Source organism: Alosa pseudoharengus, unplaced genomic scaffold, assembly GCF_046254945.1.
Source record: "Alosa pseudoharengus isolate Yale_2024_CS ecotype anadromous, Long Island Sound unplaced genomic scaffold, YU_APseudo_1.1 YU_APseudo_1.1_scf_21, whole genome shotgun sequence".
NCBI classification, from domain to species: domain Eukaryota; kingdom Metazoa; phylum Chordata; class Actinopteri; order Clupeiformes; family Clupeidae; genus Alosa; species Alosa pseudoharengus.
In genome coordinates this window covers 25,826,488-25,852,893 of record NW_027468674.1, presented here as the reverse complement: position 1 = coordinate 25,852,893, position 26,406 = coordinate 25,826,488, and the positions used below count along the sequence as shown (strand labels likewise).

General features: G+C 43.4%; 2 protein-coding genes and 1 non-coding gene across 7 annotated transcripts; all 3 read right to left on the bottom strand.

The window, feature by feature from the left end:
- Window positions 1–1,733: 1,733 nt before the first annotated feature.
- kctd17 (potassium channel tetramerization domain containing 17) lies at window positions 1,734–17,855 on the bottom strand. Of its 5 annotated transcripts, none has more exons than XM_076298319.1 (7): window positions 17,423–17,855; window positions 12,584–12,692; window positions 12,168–12,259; window positions 10,262–10,411; window positions 9,654–9,779; window positions 8,860–9,011; window positions 1,734–5,853 (listed from the first exon to the last, which is right to left on the bottom strand). In XM_076298319.1, the coding sequence occupies exons 1-6, from the start codon at window positions 17,762–17,764 to the stop codon at window positions 8,907–8,909; spliced, it is 924 nt and encodes a 307-aa protein (XP_076154434.1). In that variant the 5' UTR covers window positions 17,765–17,855; the 3' UTR covers window positions 1,734–5,853; window positions 8,860–8,906. The 5 variants fall into 5 exon arrangements, with proteins under 5 accessions (XP_076154434.1, XP_076154436.1, XP_076154435.1 ...); XM_076298321.1 differs by having other exon boundaries at window positions 10,310–10,411; XM_076298320.1 differs by having other exon boundaries at window positions 10,262–10,408.
- Window positions 11,851–11,922, bottom strand: trnaq-cug (transfer RNA glutamine (anticodon CUG)). Its single transcript has one exon. It is a non-coding gene; the product is annotated as a tRNA-Gln (tRNA).
- A 2,249-nt stretch (window positions 17,856–20,104) lies between the features above and the next one.
- plbd1b (phospholipase B domain containing 1b) lies at window positions 20,105–25,635 on the bottom strand. The gene is made up of 11 exons (XM_076298791.1): window positions 25,604–25,635; window positions 24,491–24,730; window positions 24,320–24,403; window positions 23,939–24,077; window positions 23,610–23,750; window positions 22,242–22,386; window positions 21,948–22,148; window positions 21,479–21,619; window positions 20,746–20,931; window positions 20,482–20,588; window positions 20,105–20,313 (listed from the first exon to the last, which is right to left on the bottom strand). The coding sequence occupies exons 1-11, from the start codon at window positions 25,633–25,635 to the stop codon at window positions 20,137–20,139; spliced, it is 1,593 nt and encodes a 530-aa protein (XP_076154906.1). The 3' UTR covers window positions 20,105–20,136.
- Window positions 25,636–26,406: the final 771 nt, after the last annotated feature.

The following is a 26,406-nucleotide window of genomic DNA, read 5'->3' as shown; positions in this document are numbered from 1 at the left end:
TGAGGTAAGAATAATGAGTGAAGATTTGATGAGTTTGATCTAAGGCTTTTCATTATCTGACAAATACTGTGAGTTAGGGGTGGGCAATATCGTCTGCGATAATATCGTGATTATTGTTTTAACGATGTGCAAATTGACATTATCGAGTATTTAAATTACTGAAAAAACACTCGAAATCACGCACTGAAGACTCATACATTCCCAGGAGGTAGGCTATGCGGGAGAAGTGCAGCAGAGCAAGTGTCACGTGATCACTGTCCCACGCAGCCTAATGTTTATTTTGTGCAGCAAGAGTAGCCTACTTGGGATTTTATGCGGCTACTTCTGTTCAAGTAGCATTGATGAGACAGTCACTTTTTTCCTACACGGTATTATATGTAGAGAAAACATTAGCCTTTGAGTATTTTAATAGTCAGTTGTAAACAAATTACTATTCTCATGTAACTCTTTTGTAAATGGACTGAAGTTCGCTCTAAATATCTACGTTTACCGATTATGCTAACCGTTAGCATCTCTATGGGATTTCTCATTTACATTAGCCATAAGCTAACGCATTAGTTTCTATTCTGTAACTTGGAATGCTAGCCTACGTGATTGCTATAAAACAAAACATAGAAGGAAATAACTGAGATGTAGGCTGTTGGTCTGCTCTTAGTTTTACATTGAATCCTATGTAAAGGTTTGAAAGGAACTTCAGCTTCAGACTTTCTCTTGGGAAACTGTTAGGCCTATTCATCTTTAATGTAGCTGGCCAGACCAGTGTTTTTCAACCACTGTGCCGGGGCACACTAGTGTGCCGTGAGAGATCATCAGGTGTGCCGCAGAAAATTACCCAAATGTCACTCACTGGTCCAAAAAAGCAACTGTTGCATCAAATAATTTATAACCACATGCTCTCATTGATTGTTTGATTGCACTATTTGTGGTAGGCAGGCATTGTACAACGGGGGGCCCATATCCAGTATTCACAGAATCATCACATATCCAGTTCATAACAACAATTAAATTAGATATTCACCTACATGAAACAGAGGGCGCTTGTTTTATTGAGCAGGTCTTGCATAGAAGCCATAATAAGGCCATATCTGTGTATTATTTGAAATTTTAGGCTATGGTATGTTTATTTTTTTTCCACACAGGATGTTAGTGTGCCGTGGGACATTTAAAGTGTCAAAAAAGGTTGAAAAACACTGGGCTAGACCATGTTATTGCCACACACACAAGTGGGGGCAGAATTGGAAATGTGTCATAGAGTGACAATGCATTGGTTGATTTGGTTAAAAAGTCACAGGTTAGGTTATTGGTTATTATTGTAATGATGCTATTCATAAATAATGAGCTGTAAAGTAACTCAGACTTTAACAAAAACAATTTTTTAAAGGATATCGACTAATTATCGTTATCGTTATCACTTTATAGACTGTATTTTTGTTTGTTTGAAGTGGCAATTATGGATTGTGCAATATACATTTCAATTCCTTACATGTATTCTGGTAGCATACATCTTTAATTTATCCATGAAGTTCTGCTTAAACAACTGATCTGTTCCAGTGGTAGTTGCTAGCTTCCACATTAATTGTTCGACATGTCAGTGATTGTATTGTACCTCTTATTTATCATTTGACTGGCAATCATCTTTCAAAAATACATATTATGTATGATATGAGAGTTCTGTAGTTATTTAGTTTCATTTGGTACTTGCTTTGAAAATTTCAGACCACAATTACCAAAAATATTGGAAAAAAAACCTTTATTGTAAGTCTACTCATTTGGTATTTACATGATTAGACCACCAGTACACAAGGTTATGCCCTCCTGCTCAGCATGTTAGAGTACTGATGGAACACTTGGAACTGGTTCACACCTTTTTAGCATGTAAAACAAAGTCTGAAGAAATATTGCTAAACTTGTAATGCAGACCAATTACATATTGAAGGTTCCAGTTATACTGTTAATACATTTGGTGAAGTACAGTATGACAAAGCACAATGCTGCAGATGTCTACAGTATATACATCTTTATCTTACATATTTAGTGAAACTTCAAAACTAAACGGATTGTCTGATTGTAATGAACGAAAATCTCTTAACAGTTCAATGGTACATAAGCGGAAACCATATGGTACAGCAATGTATAAATAACGTAGGAATGTAAAATCATTCATGCAAATAATAAATGCTATCACATACACTCACACACAGATAATACACTAGATCCCTAAGGTCCAGCAGAGAATTTGCTTGTTAGGTGTATGAGGCCCACTAGGTCTGGGGTTTGCTGTAGGGTGTTCTAGAAATGTCTTGGGTCAAAGATGGCTGATAAAGACTGCTGCTTTATCAGATCTAATTCACATATTTTCATTAAACATCTCCATTCTCCAATCAACTAAAATACTGAACGATGCTGAAAAACATAAATGGGCTACTTTTCAATAAATGAAAACATACAAAATATAACAAAACAAAACCCATTTGCAACAGAAAACATAAAAAATATGATCAAAGACTGTAAAAAAATACATTTTTCTTCCACCATGCTATAATCAGCATTCATAGAAGCACAAACAGAGATCAGTTGTAAAATGAAAAAAAAAAAACTATGAAAACAAATAAAAAAATCAAGGCAAAATATGACTACCTTAAAAACTGTATCCCTACACTCAATGCTATATCACCACCTAATTTATCACCACCTTCTCTGCCATTTCTACCCCACATGAAAGCATGAAGACAGAAGAAGAGATGTTCTAACTTCTCTAATGTTTCTCCCCTTCTCCCTCTCTCCTGGCTTAGGCCTACATGTAGAATTGTTTTGAGGCCCTGTGATTGAATTAGCTTTCCTGAGAACCTGTCTGTGCACTCCTGCATCTGCCAGAGGCAACAGCACAGCAGTCTTCTGCTGGGTTTAGAAGGACTAGTGCTTCCAGTAGTTCTTTTAACCTCCACGTACAGCGGTCCATTAGGCACCCCCCCCCCCCCCCCTCACTAAATCACAATTTTAAGCCAATTCAACTGAAATGATGGCCAGTCGATGTGCTCTCCCACTGACCGCTAGAACAGAGGAGGCTGAAGCTCCTTACGGCTCACCACAGATGGCACCGCGTTCTGTGCAGAAATAAACCCAGCCTCTGGTCATTCAGCCAGCAGCTTGGACACGCTCACGGAGGTTATTACGTAAACACAAAGCCAAGCTTGTGTGAAAGATGATCATCTATGACAAATGGACCATGTTCAAAAGAAAACAAAAAACATCCCAATGTGTTCCATTATCATGAACACTACCTACTATAAAAATTGTGCAAAATGCAAACCTTTATGTTGTTGTGAACTTGAAAGTATACACACCCAGTATACACCCAGTTTTTGATAGTTAGTCAACTTGCAAAAAAAAAATGCACCCTATGAGACCTGGAGCCTAATTTGAATGGCGGACAAAAAGCAAAGTCTATCAACAAGCAAAGTTATTGTGCATGAACTATAGTATTAGTATAAGTATATATACTCTTTTGATCCTGTGAGGGAAATTTGGTCTCTGCATTTATCCCAATCCTTGAATTAGTGAAACACACTCAGCACACAGTGAACACACAGTGAGGTGAAGCACACACTAATCCCGACTCAGTGAGCTGCCTGCTACAGCAGCGCTCAGGGAGCAGTGATTGGTTAGGTGCCTTGCTCCATGGCCGTGGATGTGGCCATGGGAGAGCAGTGCTCAACCACTTCCCCCGCCCACATTTTCCCTACTGGTCGGGGATCGAACCGGCAACCCTTCAGTTACAAGCCCGGAGCCCTAACCAGTAGGCCACATATAGGTATTTTGTGGTATGTGGGAGCATTGAGCTGACTCATTAATGTTTGCGTTTTTAATTTCTAGCCCATGGTGTTAAATTAGCAAATTGATTAGGCCTATTATTAAATTAGCTTTAAAAGACTTTGCACTTTGCTCATCATTCAAATTGAGGCCACCTATATTTCAATGGTACCTTGATAGAGCTCCTTCGGTTTCCCTTAAATGACCTAGAGCATCACCCCTCTTCACCACTGGCCTCAGGCTGGACCAGATGTCCGTCTATTATAATTTAAATTGGCCTGGGCCGGTGATGGATTCACCACTCACAGGAGCATAATGTGAATTGATTGGCCCACTGGTGTGCTTGGCTGACAAATGAATTATTGCCAGTGTGTTACAGTATTTGAAATGGTGGGGAAGAGAGGACACAGCCATTCATACAGCACACACACACTGAATTGAGATTAAAGACCAGTCTCGAAAAATACATATTTCTCAGATCACAAAGGAAAAAAAACTGTAAATACAACCAAAATGAGGCAAAACAAACAACAACAACAATTGCAACAACAGTATAAAAAACCCTGCCACACATACTCACAGGAGTCTGTCATTATATCCTGAGCTCCCGTCCAACACGGAAGTCTACAAGCCTGACTAGTGACTACACCTCTGAACACCAGCATGGCGGGCTTGAGTGATGGGGGCCGCCGGCACTTTGGCATGGCGGTGCAGAGACAGCTGCCTGTACCATCAGTCGGGAGCCTCGGGGCTCACAGGGTGCTAATGGCCCACGACCCACCAGAGCACCCCCGCCGAGTGCGCAGGTGGACCGGCCCTGATTGATGTGCTAAATGATCCCTACAGACATGTAATTTCCTCGAGAGTGGGAAGATTTTTAGAAGATTCGGACAAAATATTTGTACAAACGAGCAATGATTTCTGCAGCTATGAGCCCTTGAGACATCTGGGAAAACATTTTGATAAATATGCGGATGAATACGAGATGTCCACAGTTCTGGAAGCCTCAAAATCAACAAAAACAAAAATATGATACAGTACATGCCAAATAAAACGATAAATAATGAGGCTATTACTAGCTTTTACATCCAGTTCATAAACCCACTCTAAATTGTGCCAAATGACACCACATTAAAGAAGAGTGTAGAGGACGGGAGACCAACTGTCTGACCGGGTGTGGACTCTCCCAGTGTGCAGCCTAAAAGCCTCTCTGATGGCACATAGAGGGAGAAGTTCTCCCCAAGCCAGTGTGAGTACCTGAGCATTTACCCAGTAGAGCACAGTCGTGCTCCCTAATGGCTGGCTAGTGACTCTAGCCCTACTAAAGAGGAACTACAGGAACTAGTCAACAAAGGGGTGTTTTTTCCAGGACTTCCATCCACACACACATTGACAGGCATCCAGGGTGGGTGCCACATTCTGTCGTAACGCTTATGTACATACACCTTACATACACTGAGCACGCACTTGTAAATCAAAGCTCTACAGGGGTTCAGGTTCAGACAGATATACTTATGCTGTGCCGAGATACAAAAAATGCAAAGGGCCATTTGTGCTTAAGCGGATCTCAAAAGCCAGTGATTTTCAGCTTATAATGTTGCACGGGACAGCTGTATCTGTCAAGAGAAGCTGAATCTGCGCCGATTGGGAATCTCTCTGGCTTTCTCTCGCCTGGTACAGCGTTAGCTGCCTATTTAGGATGAGTTAGTCATTGCTCTTTGGTTGAATACATGTTACTAAGATGTGTTTGCCTCTTTGGCAAGCTGTTAAAATGCACCAATTTTAGTGTCATGTCTTCCTTTTTGATTCATATTTCTAAAATCTTTGTAGTGGACAAGAATATTTACTAAGTCTTCAAGCAGGTCTTCATATTGTTTTTTTTTACTGAAATATGAAATGTATGAAATAAAAGTGTAAGAGAAAAACACAGCTACGGCAGAAAGACATCACTACAGCTATAAAACCTCAGCACACAAAAAGAAGTAAAAAACAAATAATCAAATCTCTGTCCTCCTACATCCTGGATCCGTGGATCTGAAAAAGCTGCAATACAAGAACAGACACAAAGAGGACATTCATCAGAAAAGCTGTACACACAAGCACCCAGGAAAACATATTCCTCTTTCAAATCCATAACAAAGCAACAACAAAACCTCTCTGTAGCATTACATAGGCTACTGCTCCAAATCTATTTTAGTGTGTGTGAGTTTGCTATGAATCAGATGGCTGATGCATACATCACTTTTGTACAAATGTTGCGTTTTGGATGTCAGTGCAGGTGAGAATGGCAGATGGTGGGAATGACAAAGAGTTCACAGAGTGCTTTGATGTGTGTGTGATCTGGTTATATAATCTCCCATCCCTCCTCACCCCCACCTAAGCTTTGGGTGACTCCTGTGTGGCCATCTACACAATGTGCCTGGCTTTGCCCCTATGGGACTGTCTGAACCCAGAGGGAGGGCATATCAGGCAGTACTGAGGACGCACAAAAGGATCACAGCGGTGAGTGTGTGTGTGTGTGTGTGTGTGTGTGTCTGTGTGTGTCGAGGGAGTTCTATTAGCATGAACGCTGAATATCTACCACCTGGGTCTGCAAGTCTGTTTGGCTTCATCCAGACCTGCTTTCCTCTTATGTAGAAATGTGTGAAATGTGTCTCTCTTGGTGTGTGTGTGTGTGTGTGTGTGGGGTTTGTGAGTGGGTTCCTGGAACATGCCAGAACACTCCTCTGTGGAGGTTTGTGCTACTGCATTTCACTGGCAGTCTGACATTTCTTCGCTTTATTCTTAAAGTAGTGGTTCAGGATTTTGGACATAGGACCTCATTTCCAAGTAAGCAAGTGTGATATTTATCAGTGGAGACAGTTTTCAACACGTTTCATCCAGTCCTTCTAATTGCAGAGTTCGCAGGTGCTAGGCTAGCGCAAGTCAACGGTATGTGCTAGCCTGCCACTAAAAACAGTCTTACCCACTCCAAAGTACACCGAGGCAAATAAATTATAACGCCAGACTATCGATGTAAATGTCTGTTTTGATAGTGTTATTTCTAACGTTATTCTATCCTTGCATTTCAACGATCGCATTACATTTTGAGGGACTAGTTTCTTAGCAGCGGCGGAATTATACTTGCTCCGGTTGGTAGTACTGCGCCGAAAAGTAAACAGTAAAGCGCACTCCAATGGGGATACCTAGTAGTAGCCTTGGTAATATCAGTCCGCCGCTGAGATGCAAAATGACTACTACCAACTTCAGGGACCAAAGTATAACTATTGCAACGCGATGCGAGGGTAGTTGTATTTCTCACACTATTCTATCAACACAGACATTTACATCGATTGTCTGGAATTTGCCTCGGTGTACTTTGGAGTGGGTAAGACTGTCTTTAGTGGCAGGCTAGCACATACCGTTGACTTGCGCTAGCCTAGCACCTGCGAACTCTGCAATTAGAAGGACTGGATGAAACGTGTTGAAAACGGTCTCCACTGATAAATATCACACTTGCTTACTTGGAAATGAGGTCTTATGTCCAAAATCCTGAACCACCCCTTTAACTCTCAGTCCATTTCAGCCACAGCAGGCCTATATTTCTTGGAAAATCAATAACATTACTTAAAGGACATAGTAATTAGTAACGGCAACCAGCAATTTTGTTCCAATTTCCTATATATCTGAGGAGTGATGAGCAAAAGCCACTGCCCTATTTATGATCTCAGCTATTAGTAGGAGTGGAATGTGGTGTGGAACAGTGCCTCCTCAGGCCTGAGGGCAGATCGAGATCAATGTCACACTTGCAATGAGGCCAAATCAGCTGAGCATAGGCGAGAAGAGACAGAGAGAGAGAGGGAGAAAGAGAGAGAGGGCTTTCTTTGTCACCTCTTCTATCTTCGACTAGAAGTCTCTCAGATGTAATCAAAAGGACTCTTAAAGTCAGGAGAGAGAATAACAACCTAATTAGGAAACTATACTTTTTTGGTTGTTTTTGCTCTTGGGAGTATTTCTATCCTGTTAAAATAAAGTATCTACTGTATTTATAACAAAGATTTCATGTTTTTAGGGTCTTAGCTAATGTCATATATACTTGTATGTGTACTGTGTGTATGAGTACTGTGTGTAATGAATGTGTAATGGATGTTTATCTATTTGATATTGTTTGGTCTTGCTGCAATAACATGAGCCAGGAACAGCAAAGATATTATTGACATAAGCCTACTATTCTGACTATGCAAACAAATATATCTGAATATACTGTACTGCGCATCAAACTATCTTACAGATAAGACTTGGAAAACATATTTCCTCAGGTCCTAACCTCGTTACCGCCCACTGATTGGAGCAGTGCAAAGCCACTCAGTGTAATCTTATGGGCGGGTATCAGGCTAAACACAACGTAATCTAATGACAGAGAGAAGCCCAGCAGCCTCCAACCACCCACCCACCCTGCTTCCTACTGCAGCGATGACGATGACTCACCCTCTTCCCAGAGAGATGCTCACAGCTCCAGCCCTGCTCTAGCACCACCCCCCCCCCCCCACACACACACACACACACTCTTCCCCACTCTACTGATCAGAGTCAGAGGTAGTGCTACTCATCAGAAGTCCTCTAGGGTGGGGCTCAAAGTTGGTTTGGTGATGGTTGGCAAGTTTTGTGTGCAGCACGAATAGGAGCTCAACACAATAAAACCAGTGTGTGGTGGTGTCTGAACATGCGACAATGTGATGAGATGCGTTTTTACAAAGACACATATGGGAGACAGTTGGGGTTTCATACCCCATGTTTTAACTAAGACGCCAGGTGTTTCCAAGTAACATACATCTGGTGCAAAATCTGGTGCATCGTCACTTTGTAGAGGCTTTTAAAGCTTTACAGAGTATGTCCCTTGGTTGGTTGAATATTTTGAGTATATTTTGTGCAGGGCTAGGATGACTGTTTGGCTAAGCTCTCGGGGAGGAGGGGAGACCAGCCACTGCTGACCGCTCAGGACTATGGTGCTACGGCTACAGCTACATCTAGAAGCACCACTGCAAGCATGCTCGGGGATTCAGTCCTCACCCATCCGCCATTGTGTGGGGAAGCGCGAGTAGCTCTACAGTGGTCTGCTAGTCCCTAATCCACTCATTGCGAGGGTCATTTCTCTCCCCTTCCTGCTCCTCCTCCTGCTCCTCCTCTCTCGCAGGGTCCTCCTCCTCCTGTACCTCCGAAGGCTTGTCACATAAACACACACACACATACATACACGCACACACATGCACACACACGACAGCACAACATAGAATGACGACAGGACAACGAGAATGGAGAGAAGTAGGATGAGAATTGCGGACAGTGAGGGATTGGTGGGTGTGTGTGGTACTTGTATGTGATGATTATGTGATGAGTGGTGGTGTGACTGAATGACACATTATGTTCTTTTTTCCTTTTTGGAACATTGGTCATGGGAAACATTAATACGGTTCCTCATCTAGAAAGCCAGGTGGGTGAACAGTGGGTGAGCGAATCATGATGATTGTTGATGATGTCTGGAGACGTGTTGGTTATACCAGCTGCTTGTGTGAATGCTTGTGTGAATGTGTGTGTGTGTGTGTGTGTGTGTGTGTTGGAGTTAAAGTAACTCCCTTGTTAGAGGTGTACTCATTCAGTGAATCAGACTCAAATGAACTTGCTCTTCAGCAAACAGAGGGAATGTTTACAAACTTTGTACACATTTGCAAGGACATAGGATTCTATTCAAGTTTACTAAAAACACACTACAGTGCATGTATGAGAGAGCAAAATAAGCCCATGTTTTAAAAGTATCAATGGCTCACTCTGAAAAGTATGTGTGTGTGTGTGTGTGTGATTCTAACCTTAGTCTTGTGGCTTTGCTCTGTCCCCAGGCCTCCGCCAGGTGTGTGCAGCTCTTTGGACACGACACAAAGGAACTCAGCCTGGTCCTCTGTCCCGTAGCTGTAAGATGAGCCGATGTTCACCATCTACCAGAGAGAGAGAGAGAGAGAGAGAAGGAAAGAGAGAGAGAGAGGGAAAAGGGGAGAACAAAGGAGAAGGAAGGAGAGAAAGAGAGAGGAGAGAGAGGGATAGAAGGGAGGGAAAGAGAAAGAAAGAGAGGAAAGGAGAGAGCAAGAAACAGATTGTTCCCTCTCACAGTGTTTGATTTCTTGGTCACACTATAGAGTTCTGGGGTGGATTGAAAAGGGGAATCAGTTTACATTCAAACCCAACATTTCACATTTGACAGCACATTTATGTGGGGCAGGCGTCTCAACGCATTGGACAGCTTTGAAACCACACGTCCACGTCAAGCGCACTGAACACTGGGTAAGGTGTAGGAGGAAGGTTTCGGGTTGAGCACGACGTTAAGGACGTGGACGGGAAGGGGTGGGGTAATGGATAAAAAAGGGGGGATACGAGGGGGGTGGGGGGGGGGGTTAATCAACTCAGTGTCAGTCCAACCCACAGTCCAGAGCAGTCCGGGGCGGGGCTTGCGGCAGGCGCGCACGCTGACCTGCTCAAACTTCCAGCCATCGGACATGGTGGAGACCATCTGCGTCAGCTCCTCCTCCTGGCACTGCAGCACGCGGTACACGTGTTTGGGAGGCACTTGCTGCTGGATGGAGGGAAAGAGAGACAGGAGAGAGAAAGAAAGACAAAGAGAAGATGTAGGATGGGAGGGGGAGGACATGGCATGATGAGTGAATGTGAGGATGTGAGAGAAGTGAAGTATTGTGAGGGGATTAATGGAAGGATGAGTAAATAAACAAGAGCATAAAAGCAAGAGATGGAAAGATTGAATGAAACAGTAGATGAAAAAAGATAGATTGGTAGATAAATAGATGGATAGATGGATGGATGGATGGACAGATGTAGATAACAATACATCAGGTACAAAGTAAAGATGAGATAGCATGAATATTTAGATTAGAGAGGGCAGGACAGATAAGGAGATGAGTTGTGGTTGGAGAATGATGTCGGAGAGAGAAGAGACAGCACCCAGCAGGAGGGAGAGCAGGAGGGAGCAAACGAGTGGGAAAGAGCGAGAGAAAGAGAGATGGAGAAGAAAAAAGAGATGTTATATAAGCCGAGTGGAGAGAGAAACGCTCACATTATTAATACAGTAAACAAAAATGGTTGAACTGAGCCCTATGTGTCGCACGCTCGCAGGACAAAGAGAGACACACACACACACACACACACACACACACACACACACACACACACACATATACACGCACGCACACACACACACACACACACACACACACACACACACACAGGCAGAAGAGGAAGTTGCGCAAGGCTCCATCTGAGCTCTTATTTTAGACTGGGCTGAAATGGGTCTTTTTTCTCTCCTTTTCTCTTTTCATGAGGCTTCCGCCCCCTCCGCCCCCCTCAGCCCTCAGCGTTAAGGCCACCAGCAACATTGTGCTTTCCTCGCATGACTTCCCCCGGTGAAAGGGCACGGCCCTGCAGAGCACTATTACATCTTCAAATGAGGGGGGTCAAGAGCCACTGCTTGTTATGGTGTTGAATTGCGTTGAATTGCATTGAATGCAGTGCTGGTTCACATCTCGTTCACTGTCATCCGTTGCCGAAGTGAATTGTGGTTCTGTTGCGTTGCGTTGTGTCGCTCCCGTCGTCTCAGTAAAAAGTTGAGAAATGTTCCGACGGACAGCAACGCAAGGCACCAGCCAATCAAATTACGGTAATACTTCAAGGCATTTGCATAGTACCCCCCCCCCCCCAACCGTCGGGAAAATCCACTGGCATGCAGTAACACAACTGTGTGCATCTAGGGTTGCACTAGATTTCTTTTGATTGACATACAGAGGTGTTTCTCTAACACTCCAGTCCTTTCACTACACTGGTGATTGGCCAGGTGGCCAAGGGGGGTGGGGGAGGGGTGGCATGCACACACGTATGGTGGCTTCCCCTTTTTATATGTGTCAGACATTCTACCTTGATTCTGTCAACATGCTGAACATTATTATGCTTGTCTGCAACAACATGTTTTCAGACACAGAGCCATTCTTGGTATGTTCAAAACTCAGGTCCCACCGAGATTTGAACTCGGATCGCTGGATTCAGAGTCCAGAGTGCTAACCATTACACCATGGAACCCCCCCTGCTGGTGGCTGACTGCAACTGAGCCTGAGTCGCACTACAAGGAAATGGACGTCTGCTCAGGTCACCAAATCCAACGGCCCGCGAAGGTTAAAAAAAGAGCACTGAGGATTCTCATTAAGTGCCTTAACGACCTGTCTGTCTGCGTGGAAAGCTGCCCTTGTGCTATTTATTGCCCGTACTAAACTGATCTCGTATTGATTCTCCTTTCGCCCTGTGAGGCAGCAGTGGAGAGCCGTTACCTGGGTCGTCTTACTGTCCCGCTCCAGAATGCGCTCCTTTATGAGTTTGATGAGCGGTGTAATGTTGTAGAACTCGGCCTCCTCCAAAACACCTTGATGAAACAGAACATTAGAGTTCAACATCAGCTTTTGACTAAAGGCACATGGACTCAGTGAATGATGTATTCAAATATGCAGCTCCCCTTAAAATCCCCACACAGAGACTGCCTTATCCTTGATACAGAGACTCGTTCCATAAGTAAGCAAAATTCCCCTTTATAATAAATGAATAAATGTAAATATATTATGATGACCACAGGCTGATATTTGAATGTTACATTTTTGTGCGTCTGTTTTTGTGCTGCTTTCATGTACTTCCTGGAATGGCTATTGCCATAATGGTGTCATAAATGTATAGTGGGTCTGAAATGAGAGACCTTCCTCTGCCAGCTCCTTGTTGTAGACCAGCTTTCCATGCCGCAGGTAGTTCAAGATGGGGCCGAAGTAGGTGGGGTCGCGGTCGATCACATACGCACCTGTCTCGTCCTGTTAGAGGAGAGATCAGGGGGAGACAACACGGTCATCAGTCCATCTCAGGAGACATAGGGACACAAGATCTGCTTTCCCTCCACACACACACACACACACACACACACACACACACACACACACACACACACACACACACACACACAGTAGAGTTGTGTTACATCATACACTGTACTGTGTATGTCCTCCAGCATCTTGCTCTATGAGTGGGAGAGCAGAGAGCTGATGTAAATGGATAAGTACAGCAGTGCTGGAAGGGAAGAGGGAGAGATCGAGGGAAGAAGAGAGGGAGCGAGAGAGGAAGAGAGAAAGAGAGGAAGAGATGTAGAAGAGAAAGCTGCCTGAGAAAGCCTTGCTGGTGTCGTCACAGCAAGTCTCGCTGTGATCAGTGACGTGTGTGTGTGTGTGTGTGTGTATGGCTGAGTGACTTAGTGCCTTAGTGCCAACTCGGCTCCCTGAGCCACTCAGAGCCCAATGTAAGTACTCCACAGCGCTTGGCCTTTTTTCGAGGAAGATAAGAGCTTGACTTTCTCTCTTTCTCTCTCTCTCTCCACATCTCTCTCTTGCTCTCTCCATTACTGCACGGCGAGTGCCTTACACAACCCGGCCCTAGGCACCACTCTTTTTTACACTCAAGAGAAAGCCGGAGAACGAGAGGAGGACTGGGAGTGGGAGAGAGAGTAGGTGCTGTGGGATGAGAGGCGGGGTGGATCCAGTTTAGTAACATCTTGCTTTGGTGAGGGCTGGATTGTATCATATTCCATGCAGCAATCTTTAGTTTATAAACAATCTGTGCTTTCAGAGTGATATCAATGTACTTGAGGGTTTGTGGTGTGGCTGAATGCTTTTATGTCCAGATCTTACCAAGAAGTCACATTAACAAATAAAAAAACCAAAATACACTTGGTGAACTGTTTTGAAGAATTTCGGTGATGTGAAATTGAAACCCTTGATTGAGGGAATACATGAAAACAAGCAAGGAAGGGAGAGATGTTGCTGGAGGATGATGTTGGACACAGACAATGAAGGATCCAGCCGTAGGCGGTGCTAAGTGGGCAGGAATGAAGGCTTGGGGGACATATCGAGAGAAGGTAATGGAGAAAAAGAGAGAGAGAGAGAGAGAGAGATGGAAAGTGTCAGACAGAGACAGACTGAAGCTTAATGGAGACGGAGCGAGGGGGTGGGGTTGGGTGGGGTTGGGTGGGGGTGAAGAGAGCCAGGGGAGGTAAGTGATAATAGATGGCCTATTCCTGAAAGGAAGAGCGCAGCAGTCACATGGGCAGCCACGCCGTGACGGGCTAAATTAGTGAGGAGAGGAGAACGGGGGAGAGAGGGGAGAGATGAAAGGCTTCTGATGGAAGAGGGGGAGCTGGAACAGAACAAGAGGGACAAGGGACACTCAGGATGGGCACAGGAAGGGGGTCGATAAGAGACGGCAATGTGAGGACACATGCTGAGGCATAAGCCTTGATTTTGAAAATGCCTGAAAAGATGCTCTGTGCAGCAGCAAACAGCAGAAAATCTTTTTTTTGGTCGACGTCCACAGACACACATACACAGGGAAACAAAACGTCATATTCTTTCTAAATAGAGAATCTTGCCTAGTCAAAAATGTCTTAATACTACAATATTCAGCTCTGCATTCATGTTCAGCATATCTGATACTAAATACTGCAATTCTGTACGCAGTTACAACAACAACAGTAACAAACAACTAACCCGTGTGTGACCTGAAAAGACTTCCTTCCTGATTTTCTCACTGACTCACATACAACACAACGCAATAACACAACCATCTTAATATACACACCCTACACAGAGTTGTCTAATCTGACTGACTTGGCAAAAACTGACAGCAGGTGAGGTCTGATGACACCTGTGTGGTGCCCACACTGCTGGCTCAGTCTTCAGGGACAGAGTGTCCTTGTTGGCTTTACACTCCAGCACGTCTTTTGAGCTGAGTAACCGAAAAATGTGGGGGCAGATTTGACTAGCAAATCAGCGTCACCAAACTACCCCTCCCCCCCCACCCCCACCCCCCTTCTGTGTGCTTTAATAGGACCACTGTTGATGGTGAGGAGCGCGTCGTTTAATGACGGAAAATGTCAAGCCTCGTCTCAGGTTAATGCTCTACCAGGAAATGTGGAGAACGAGCCCCTGAGGGGGAACTCGTACTTCCCACAGGAAACAGCCGCCTGGCTAAACAAAACAATAGCCTTGTTTATGCCTGACACAAAACACTATACTCTCTCTCTCTTTCTGCCAGCAATTCCCTCTCTTTTTACAATTGCTCCTTCCACTTACTTCACTACATAGGCTCTTCAAGTATCGCCCGTAATGGCAAGCAAGCGAGCAGCGGATGGCAAGCAAGCGAGCAAACAGCAACATGACTTGCCTGCTGAAGGGTGGGACGAGTCTTCACACAGCATCTGAGCCCCACCTCTCTCTCTCTCTCTCTCTTTCTCTCCCTCTCTCCACACACACACACATTTCCCCAAAGATAGTATAGACCATGCAACTTGTAATTAAGGCTGAACAGATGTAAATGTACTGGCCCCCTGCACGTCAGCAACTATCTACCATTCAAACGCCACCCTGTGTTTACACCCTCACAGGTATGGGAGGGAGGGAGGGAGAGAGAGAGAGAGGGAGAGAGAGTTTGCCAGACTGCTGCCTACACTGTTCTGCCGTGATCGAACATATCTTATCTTTACACAAGTCCTGCAGGATGCGGGGGAGCCTTTATAGTGGGTGCGAGTACAGACATGTGCTGGAATCTGCCCATAAAATCTAATAACCACTAAAACTATAGTCCTTCCCTGACGATGCTCGCTCACGCAGAGAGAGACCCTGCTGTGATTCTTGACCTTTCGCTGGGCCTGTTTAATAATGGATGACGCGCGCGGATGTATGTTTTAAACTGGTTCAATTGCCCTCTGCCCGGCAGGAGGGGGGCAAGAGTGACATTTCAGATGGTCTGTTTGCTCAGAGCTTGTGGAGAGAGGGGAGGAGAGATAGAGAGTGAGGGAGAGAGAGAGACAGAGAGAGAGAGAGAGAGAGAGAGAGAGAGAGAGTCACACACACACACACACACACACACACACACAACACAGACAACATGGGAGGCACACTCACACGTGTGCCCTCTACAAAGGCCTCAAGACAAAAACAGAGACCAAAAGCAGAGGTTTCAGTCAAGGAAATTGGAAATAGAACAGATCTATTTCTGGAATCTGAATGTTAAAAAAGATGGCCACTGATGGTATTTGAGGGGCAAGGCACTCACTGTCAGCTAGTATGCATGCACATGGGTTTTCAGCTTGCACTTAATGTGTGTGTGTGTGTATGTTGTAAGTGAGAACATGTTGATATAAAAGTTGTTTGATGCTGAGAAAAAAGGCATGGCTTTAAAATGGCTTGTTAAATGTAACTTTATGCCTTCTTCCTCATTTCAGGAATTGGAATGCCTCAGGCCCCACCCCCTCTCTACACACTGTTTACCTGCTACAGGCTACTGCGGCCGACACGTTAGCTAGCTTGTCTGTTTGTTTGCAAAGAATTGTCCCACCCCAAATACTCAGAATTGTTTCTATATCCATATGGCAGTCATAAAGGACTGTAGCGTAAATTCACTTACTGAGGCTGTGATCGGTTGAATCAAAGCAGAAATCCTCGGCCATAACACTTATTTCACTCATGATATGTCTTGTAATACATAGCAGACATCATACAGACATGTTTGCAAGGTTAAAACCTGGAGATGATCTTTAATAGAGACTGAATCAGGGAATGTCCCCAACCAACCCAGTGCAGTCACTCCAGCACAAGAGCTCCAGCGTGCCCCTACAGTGATAAAAATCAGCTTGTCACCATCTTGGCTGCCAAAACATTGAGGGCCTGAAACTGCACCAGCACTTGTTGGCTCTATTTTGGGTCTCTCTCTTTCTCTCTCTCTCTCTCTCTCTCTCTCTCTCTCTCTGTGTGACTAGGTCACACTGATATAAAACAGAAGCTGGCTTTTCCACCAACACATACATGGAAAGACAGTGAGAAGAATACTTGAAGTATTCTAAATGAAGATGGACTTTAAAGGGATATACTGTGGCAATTAGGGCCTACAAAAGCACGTGGTTATGAGTAATCATTACGATGTAATTAATTAGTAGAAGAGGAGAGAGGCAGGCAAAGGAAAAGCGAGGAGTGGAGTGCTGTGGAAATATTTTGGCTGCGTGTGTGAAGGTCATATGTAGACTCCCAAGTCTGTCCTACTCATCGTTTTACCGCAGCCACTGATGCACGGGAAACCAATTTGCGCAAGACAGCAAAAAAAGAGAGATCCTACTCTCTCTCACTCACTCTCTCTCTCTCTCAAACACACACACACAGTGACAATTATGTGTGTGTGTGCGACAGAGAGAGAGATGGAGGATGACTGTGTAAAGTATAAAGGGGAACAAAAGCAAAATGCACGATGAATAGTTTGAATAAGACTGATGCTAGAGGACATGTGAAATACATGTCCTCTACAAGAAGCTACAGTAGCTGCATAAAGCTCCACCGCACGTGTGCACGCATCTGACTTAGTAGCTTCATTTGGGCAAAGTGATGCTGTTGCTAGGGCAACTCATCAATTAGACCTTGGTCTTCGCTAAGGAGTAAGAGCAAGATTTTGTTAAAAAGGAAGGGCGAGGTAGGGGGACAAATCAACATTATGAATCTTGCCTTACCGTGTCAGAATGCAAGTCTTGCTGCTGGCACAGGCGATAGAGGAAGGAGGTCTGTTCTTTGAGCAGTGTCTGTCGTGTTGTGAGGAAAACTGTGCCGCCAACATTGAGCCGAACCCATTTGCCATTGTTTCCGCTCGCTGTGTTGATTCCTGACCCGTTGCCGATGGTTTGCGTTTCAGCGCCGCTGGTCTCTGTCGTGGACGAAGCGGTAGTCGTACTGTCGGTCCCTTCGCTGTCTTTGTTGTTGTTATTGTTGTTATTATTATTGTTTGGGTTAGCAGGGAGCGATGAGGTTTCTGATGTAGCCTGGGACACCGCTATTCGTTTATCTTCTGTTGCCATGAGGAGAGAGAAATGGCAAAGATGCGATGTGTATAGAGACGAACTGCTTCCACTCGCGGCAGAACACTTTTGTCACTTGCAACCTCCTCCAACGCTGATTCCCCATCGACTGCACATCACTCCACCTAGTATCCTGTTTATGCAGTGCCGTGGTGCATTGTGGTTGTTGAAGTTTCATAGCCTGTTGAAACCTGGACCTCGAGAACTCTTTACAAATGTTCACTATCACAACTAAGAGTGACCTGAATCAAACCTAAAACTGACCAAGATTTCATGGATCAGGACAAAAATCATTGCAATGCAAAACAATCACCTTTTTATTTTGAGACCAATCTTGTGATAGGCCATTGCAGGTTATCCTTTTATATGTAAACAATAATAGCAAGGTTAAGGCTGCCACCATGTGCAAACATTCAAATCTAAATTATTATTTTTTTAAATCAAAAGCAAAATGTCACTTAGAACTTATCTCACTGTTAGTGTTAGTGTATGCTTTCTAACACTATAACACATTATTAGCAGAACCAGATTAATGTCAAAACAATAAATAAATTAGTCTATAACAATCTAAACATGGATGGAAAAAATCCAGACTAAACAGGCTATTACAACATCAGAGAGAAACTAATCCACTCGCACAGCAGGTATCTTCATATTGGTGGATCATTGTACAGCATATGGTGGATAATCCCTGATTTACCCCAAAGCGGTATAACATTCAGCAAAACCAAAGACCTGAGTTTTTGTCCTTTACCGTGTAGATATGCAGTGCAAAACTGACTTAACCAATGGCGTAACAAACCAATGGTGGGCCCGGGTGCGAGAGCGCTACGCGAGCTCCATACCGACATACTTTGACCCAAGATGAATTAGCTCTGATACATGCAATACACATTAAGGGTGACTTCAATTGTTTATGCAAAGGGCCTGAGGCACTGAAGTAGTTTAGTAGTTACAGATTACAATTTCAAATAAAAAACACACGACTACATAGGACCAATTACATGTGAAAACATTAAAAATTATTTTATTAACAGCCTGCAGGCCAGGGTAATCTAATATTAGGCTACTGCATTAACATCAACTCGCATGGAATAACGGGAACACTCAATGCGCTCAATGCGCCTCTTCAACCCTCTGATGAAACTGCAAGCGTAGATTGCTTGCTTATAAACTCGCACTGCGCAGAAACTAAACTTAATGTAGCCTAACTTATTTAACCGTACAGAAACCAAATAAAATCATTCATATGCATACAATCCCCAATATGGAATTTTGGCCATTAGAAGAAGGCCATCTTACGAGCCTTTCGTTGTGCAAAATTGTCAACGATGTTCCCAATATTTAATGCTAGCTCTCGTATTTTCAATGGACAGGATAGCTAACCCACTGAGCCTCTCCTGCCCCATGCTGCTCCTAGGGTAGGTCTTAATAAGTTTGAGTTTGGAAAAAGATCGCTCAGCTGTTGACACAGGCAATGTCAGAAACAACATGAGAGCAACACACTTCCCCGAATGTGGATGTTACACTGTCATAATCTACCACCAGTATTTTGGCAAGTTGAAAAATAGATGACTTATGTGCAATGTCCCTGCTATAATGGTCTGACAAACGTCTTGCCTTTTCAAGCAGTTCATCATCACCTGCAAGTTGAAGGGTCAGGACGTAAAGACTCAAACACATGACAAGTTTCCCGCATACTTGCAAATCTTTGGGAGAGCTGGCTGATTATGATGTCCAGAGTTGCATTAAACTATCTCTCTGCATCGGTTAAGCGCTCATCTTCCGATAGTTCGTCAAAATGACGCTTCACTCTCCGTGCTCTAACATTTTCAAAAAAAGGAGGCAGGGCGGGGGTAGCGACGGGCCCCGGGAGATCACGGGCCCTGGTGCGACTGCACTTGCTGCACCTACTATAGTTACGCCACTGGACTTAACCCAATTAGTATTCCATTGTGGGAGTATTTTGCTAATAGCCGATCATTTCCAGGATTCCAGGACCAATGCCTATTCATTTTTACTATCCCAGTGACTACCTGCAGTGTATCTTCACTGTGCATGGCTTCAGTTAACTAATGAAGTGAAGCCAGATATAACATATAACACAATGTGTCACACACAATGACTATAATACACTCATTGGTCATACATTGGTATATATATACACACACTCACACACACACACACACACACACACACACACACACACACACACACACACACATACTGTATATATATATATACCAATGTATGACCAATGAGTGTATTATATAGTCATTGTGTATATAAAATAGTCATTAGGTGTGACCAGTGTAATGTCTCTGCCTTCCATAAGATGGGCCACTGGGAGCTGGAGTCTATAGTGGACTAGGTCAGGGTGTGAACAGAAGGGGCTGCATGGTAACAAAGCTGAAGTTGTACATCTGTGGAAGGCCCATGTGAGAGGTGCGGTTGAAGCGTTCCCAGGAGAAGGGGGGAAGTCCACCCTGTGTGGGGGGTCCACTCACTGCTTCAGCAACAAATTTCTGCGCATGAAGATAGTCGGTCACCTGTCAGGACAAGCAGGGAGGATTTAATATCACATATGGTGGTCCCTTATTAACTCACAGTGTGTGTGTGTGTGTGTGTGTGTGTGTGTGTGTGTGTGTGTGTATGTGTGTGAAACAGGTTTTAATAAATTAATGATATTCTCAAAGAATTTAGTTGGGCCACTCTGCCTTAGTGTCATAACAGCCTGTAGGATGCGGTCTCCTAATCCTTAAATCATTGCGACAGCAGATGGTTTTGCAGGGGTGTCCCTTGGCATATGGATCTTTTTTGTAGTCTGAAAAGACAATGGCAACGAATTGGTATTGAAATGGCATGAATTGCAATGACAATGCAATTTCATTAATTGTACCAAGACCCTGAGACATTTCATACTCAGCCTAATGCATAATGGAATACACTGCATTGTTATAAAGGTATTGAATAGCACACACTATTGTATCGCATGATATGTTTCATGGAGGCCCAGCTAAGGACTCTGCCCTGATCCCTGCGGAAGATCTTGGCTCTTGGGCAGAGGTCATAGGAGTAGTCTTCCCCCAATTGGCTCCACATCAGTTCATAGCCACTCAGGTTGTAGATATCCCGATGAAAAGGCACATTGTAGGACGCCCAGTATCCTTGTTGAAATGTGTAAAAACAGCTGTATTACAACATTGGCACTGACACTTGGAAAATAAAAAGCTGATTTTCCCAAATAATCGAAAGCGCATGGGGAATAAGTATAAGTATAGTATATATACTCTTTTGATCCCATTTGGTCTCTGCATTTATCCCAATCTGTGAATTAGTGAAACACACTGCACACAGTGAACACACACTAATCCCAGCGCAGTGAGCTGCCTGCAACAACAGCGGCACTCGGGGAGCAGTGAGGGGTTAGGTGCCTTGCTCAAGGGCACTTCAGCCGTGGCCTACCTGGCCTACGTGGCCTACCTACCTGGCCTACCTACCTGGCCTACGTGGCCTACCTACCGGTCGGGGTTCGAATCGGCAACCCTCCGGTTACAAGTCCGAAGCGCTAACCAGTAGGCCACGACTGCCCCCAAACATATATTAACAATATATGATATTATCATCATAGTGACTAGACCGTCATGGTAGCTGTTTTACAATGCTAAATTAATTAAAGTTGAAACAATGTAAAAATAAAAACCTTGACCATACCTTGTCGGAGAGCCTGGGTCTGATCTGAGGAAACCACCAGACCAGGGATCTGCTCGACCACAGTCAGAGCCCCATCATCAATCTTTCTGCCCAACGTCACTCTGTTCAGGTCTACCACCATGTACTGGTTATTATAGGTGCCTTTGAGAAAGAGGCAAAGCCTGGATGAGGACGCAGTGTGCTGAAAATCTAAGTCACTCTAATCTACAGTGTCATGCTCAGTTCATGAAATATCTTTATAAAAACTGTCCTTACATAAGATGCAAATATAGAGTATAGTATCTCCATATTACATAATTCTGCTCTTATAAATATTACAGCTCTTAAGTACTCTTGGAGACAAGGAATAATAATATCATGTCAACACTTTCTTTTTCCTACATTTTGTATTCAGCAGTAGGTACTTATGCCAAACCTATAAGGCATTAGGTGAATGTCCAACGTGTAATATACCATACCTGTCACTCACCTGAGTTATACTTTGAGAAAATACTAGCCCAGTGTTCACCAGTCCGTGCCATGGCATTAGCCAAGCGCACCCTCTGCCATGCGAGCAAGCTCTGTGGCGTCACCGAGGAGAAGAGGGAGTTGTTGTAGACGCTGTTTGTGGTCTGGGTCATGAGCAGCCCGCTGCCCAGCAGGTAAAAGTCGTCGAGCGACGTCAGAAGGCCTGCGTTGTCAGAGTGCATCATTAAAAGGCCCACCACCAACATCTCGCAGCTTCACCCGCACCCAAAGCATCCAGTCATCTCTGCTTAATTACCAGGGTAGCTGCTGAAGGACATCTTGCCCGTGGCTACGTCTGCACTGGACAGTCTAAGGTCCCAGTGCTTGTAGATGCGCATGGAGGCAGCGTATGTATACCAGCTCGAGTGAGCAAATAAGAGGTTTTCATAGCCTGGTAACATCTGACAGTAAGAGGATGCATCGAGGTAAGAGAGAATTCAGGGAGGAATTTTTAAACATCACATTGACTACAATTCATCTACCAAATCGTGGATATATGTTTTCATAGCACATATCATAGCTAGATGCAGAGAATATATAAGCAATGCAAAATAAAACATAAATAACAAATACCCTCCACTTAAAGCGATGGTTCGGAGTAATTTTACCCTAGGGTTCTTTGCACCATGACCCCGAGCCAAACACCCTCCCAGAACCTTTTTTCCCTTGGTCGAGCCCTGGTCGAGTAGCGCCGTCAGAAACGAATGACGTTCTGCAGTCATGATGGAACCAACTTTTATCTCGTAAATTACCCCACTAATAATGCCCTGAATGGTACGAAACTTCTGCAGTAGTACAACTACGACATTTAGTCCAATAACGAGGCATTAGAAAGTTTGTAAGTGCACCAGGAGTTTATTTAAATAAGACTTGCCTGATTATCTGCTACTATACTGCTGCGTCGACATTTCTTCCGTGATTTGGGAAAAGCCTGTAAAAGTCCTTGCAGGAAGCGATTACATCAACGTTTTTTGGTATATCCAGTTTTAAATATTTTTTTTCCGAAGTGTTTACAACTTAGTAATAACTAATAATTGTTGCAAACTGGACTACGAACAAAATATTAGTGCATTCCTGGATCTACATCCTTATGCATGCTTCCTGCCAGGACTTTTACAGGCTTTTCCCAAATCACGGAAGAAACGTCGATGCAGCGGTATAGTAGCAGATAATCAGGCAAGTCTTATTTAAATAAACTCCTGGTGCACTTACAAACTTTCTAATGCCTCGTTATTGGACTAAAGGTCGTAGTTGTACTACTGCAGAAGTTTCGTACCATTCAGGGCATTATTAGTGGGGTAATTTACGAGATAAAAGTTGGTTCCATCACGACTGCAGAACGTCATTCGTTTTTGATAGCGCTACTCGACCAGGGTTCGACCAAGGGAAAAAAGGTTCTGGGAGGGTGTTTGGCTCGGGGTCATGGTGCAAAGGACCCTAGGGTGAAATTACTCCGAACCATCGCTTTAATGCATGCTATATTACAATGTGAATAATACATGCATGACATAATTTATCTAAATGGTTTGTAAATGCCTTACAAAAAACACATTCTGATCATTCTGACCCATGTGAATCACTATGAACAAAATAGTAGTAGTGCAGTGTGTTATGAGCTTCTGACCTTGATGAGAACTGAACAGTGACCCATGGTTGGTTTGCTGAATAAGTCAGAGAGGCTGAATCTGCGTGATCTCAGGACTGGGACTAAGTCCAGTAGGTCCCCAACTGCATTGAGGAACTGTATGGCAAACATAGACAGCGACTACAACCGTACAGAAAAGTAAGAAGCAGGTTAACATAACACACATTCAGTACATGCAGACTCACTTTTACAAGTGAAAACACTGTAAAGTAAATTATTTAAAAAATAAAGTAAATAATTTTCATCACTGATTCACTAATAATGAGCATTGTGATATGAATGCATATAGCGTGGGACAGTTATCGTACCTGTCTCTGCTGTTTTTTTGCCCAGTCCGCTGCACCCGCTTGGAGCCCGTCCAACTGGGCAATAACCAGTCCTGCATGCTGCCACAGGGGGTCATTCTTGTTCTGCTTCACTTGCTCTCTGGTCCATGCATCCTGCTCTCTGACAACAGAAGGCGCTGAAGTTAATAAAAAAAATATTTTGCTGGTGCCATCTGAACAATGACAGTTGTACAGTTGTAGTATATCCTACAACCTCTATCAGATAAAACATTATCAGATAGAAATATTGTGTAGGAGGCGATAGCACACATCATAATGAACTAACTGTATTTGCATTTCCATATTCATAATGGTGCCTCAACGCAAATAGTATTTCTGAGTTCATCCTCTCAAATATCTTACCTCAGAAAATTTCTCAAGGGTGCCAGGACTCGCTTGTCCTTCATCAGCTGAGGGTACATGTTAATGTAATGACTGAACATCTGCCTACAAAAGTACAAAAAGACAAAATGCTACAAAACCGGGGACATGAGTTTAAAGCATAGCTGCAAACTATCTAGAAAAAATACTTACTCTGCAGTGAGGTGACCTTCCAGGTATCCAGCTATGAAAAATGTGACCTCATCTGGTTGGCGGATCTTTCCATACCCAGCTTTTATTTCTAGCACATTCCAGCCGGTGATGGACAAGCTGTCATTGAAGTATCCATAGGCATCCCCCATGCTGTCCATGATACCTTTTCTCAAATAAACTGTCTTCTGGGTAGCATCCCAATATACCGTGGCTCTCTGTATCTCTTGTAGATGCACAAAGCCACAATGGGATTTAAATCCTTCACTACATATGGACTGACAGACAATTAATGCTTCAGATATTATTCACATTCCTTGCAGTTTTATCACTGTCTTACAGAATAGGCCTCGGCTACTTAACCCTTGTAAGATGTTCATATTTTTGTTACTCAAACAATATTCCCGGGTCTGAGGCACCCACCACATTATTAGGCTTTTAACCCTTAAAGGTGTAGGTTTTTGAACATTCTAAGTTCCGCAACAATTGAAGGTTCTAAAATTCTATGTTGAATTCAATGAACCCAGATATTCTTTAGAATGTTAATTTCCCAACATTCCCGTCACACCAGTGTGACGGTACTCCTTTAAGGGTTAAATCAATACAGACATAGAAATTTAGGTAAAAATACTTAACAGGTGCTTACTTTCAATTACCAATGATATAGACATAATTTATGGTTCATATTTGCCATTTACCATTTCGATTATAAAAAGGTGGCATATTTGCCATTTGCCATTTCGATTATAAAAAAGGTAAAAAAAAAATAGAAACAAGAATTTGATCATTATTGGTGCTTATTTCTTAGAACTAAATCAGAACAGGTGAAAGTGCTTGAAATGTAACAATTTAGTATGGGAATAGCAGGTGCAGGAAGACAACATTCCTGCAAACAGACACCTACACTCAGACACACATCGATACAGGCACGGACACACAAAGAGACGCACAAACACATAGACACACACACACACACACACACACACACACACACACACACACACACAGCAGGCCCAGTTAGGAGGACATAGTTAAGGTACAACCCAAAACCAGAAAAAGTTGGGACGTTTGAATGACAGAATGTAAAAATCTGCAAATCTCTTAAACTAATATTTAGTTGCAAAAAGGACACAGAGACAATATATCATATATCAAATGTTGAAAATTACAAATTTGACTATTTCATGGAAAATGTATGTTCATTTTGAATTTGATACCAGCAACATGTTTCAGAAAAACGTTGGAAGGGGGGTTACAAAATGCTGGAAATGTTGTGTAGCCTAATGATAAAGAAAACAAAAGGAGGAATGTTTCGCAACTAATTAGGGTAACTGGCAACACGAGTGGGTATGAAAAGGGGGTGCCGTGTGCAGTCATTATTGAACATATGTTAATTTTTATGTTATTCAAAATGAGCCAAGGCCAATGAGTTTGAGTTAGAAGAAATAATAAATAGCATATTTTTCTTTTAGCAAACATTGAAAACGGGTCCCACAGACCCGAACACCTTAAGGGTTAACATAATTGGCCAGCACTATGTTAATAAATCGTCTTACAACGTATTCAAACCAAATCATATTGCATCACCTTTTTAAGGTAACGTCGGCCAACAGTCAATTCAGCTATAACACATTTGTATTTTCTATACAGTAGAAGAGACAACAGGACAGATATGCGATAGCTGACTTACCAAGAATTCCTTGACAGGTGGCAGCCAAGACGCACTGAATGATGATCAGGTTTTGACCACGCAAAGCTCCCATCGTGTCAGTTTTATTTAGCAAAAGTCTTAAGTCTAAGAAAAGTAGAGTGGACTATGTAGACTCACTAGGCCTACTAGGTTGCCTATAACCCAGTGATATAAAATCGTGGACACGCTACGTAAACCCCCAGGTCTAGGCTATAAGTTATAGGTGCTA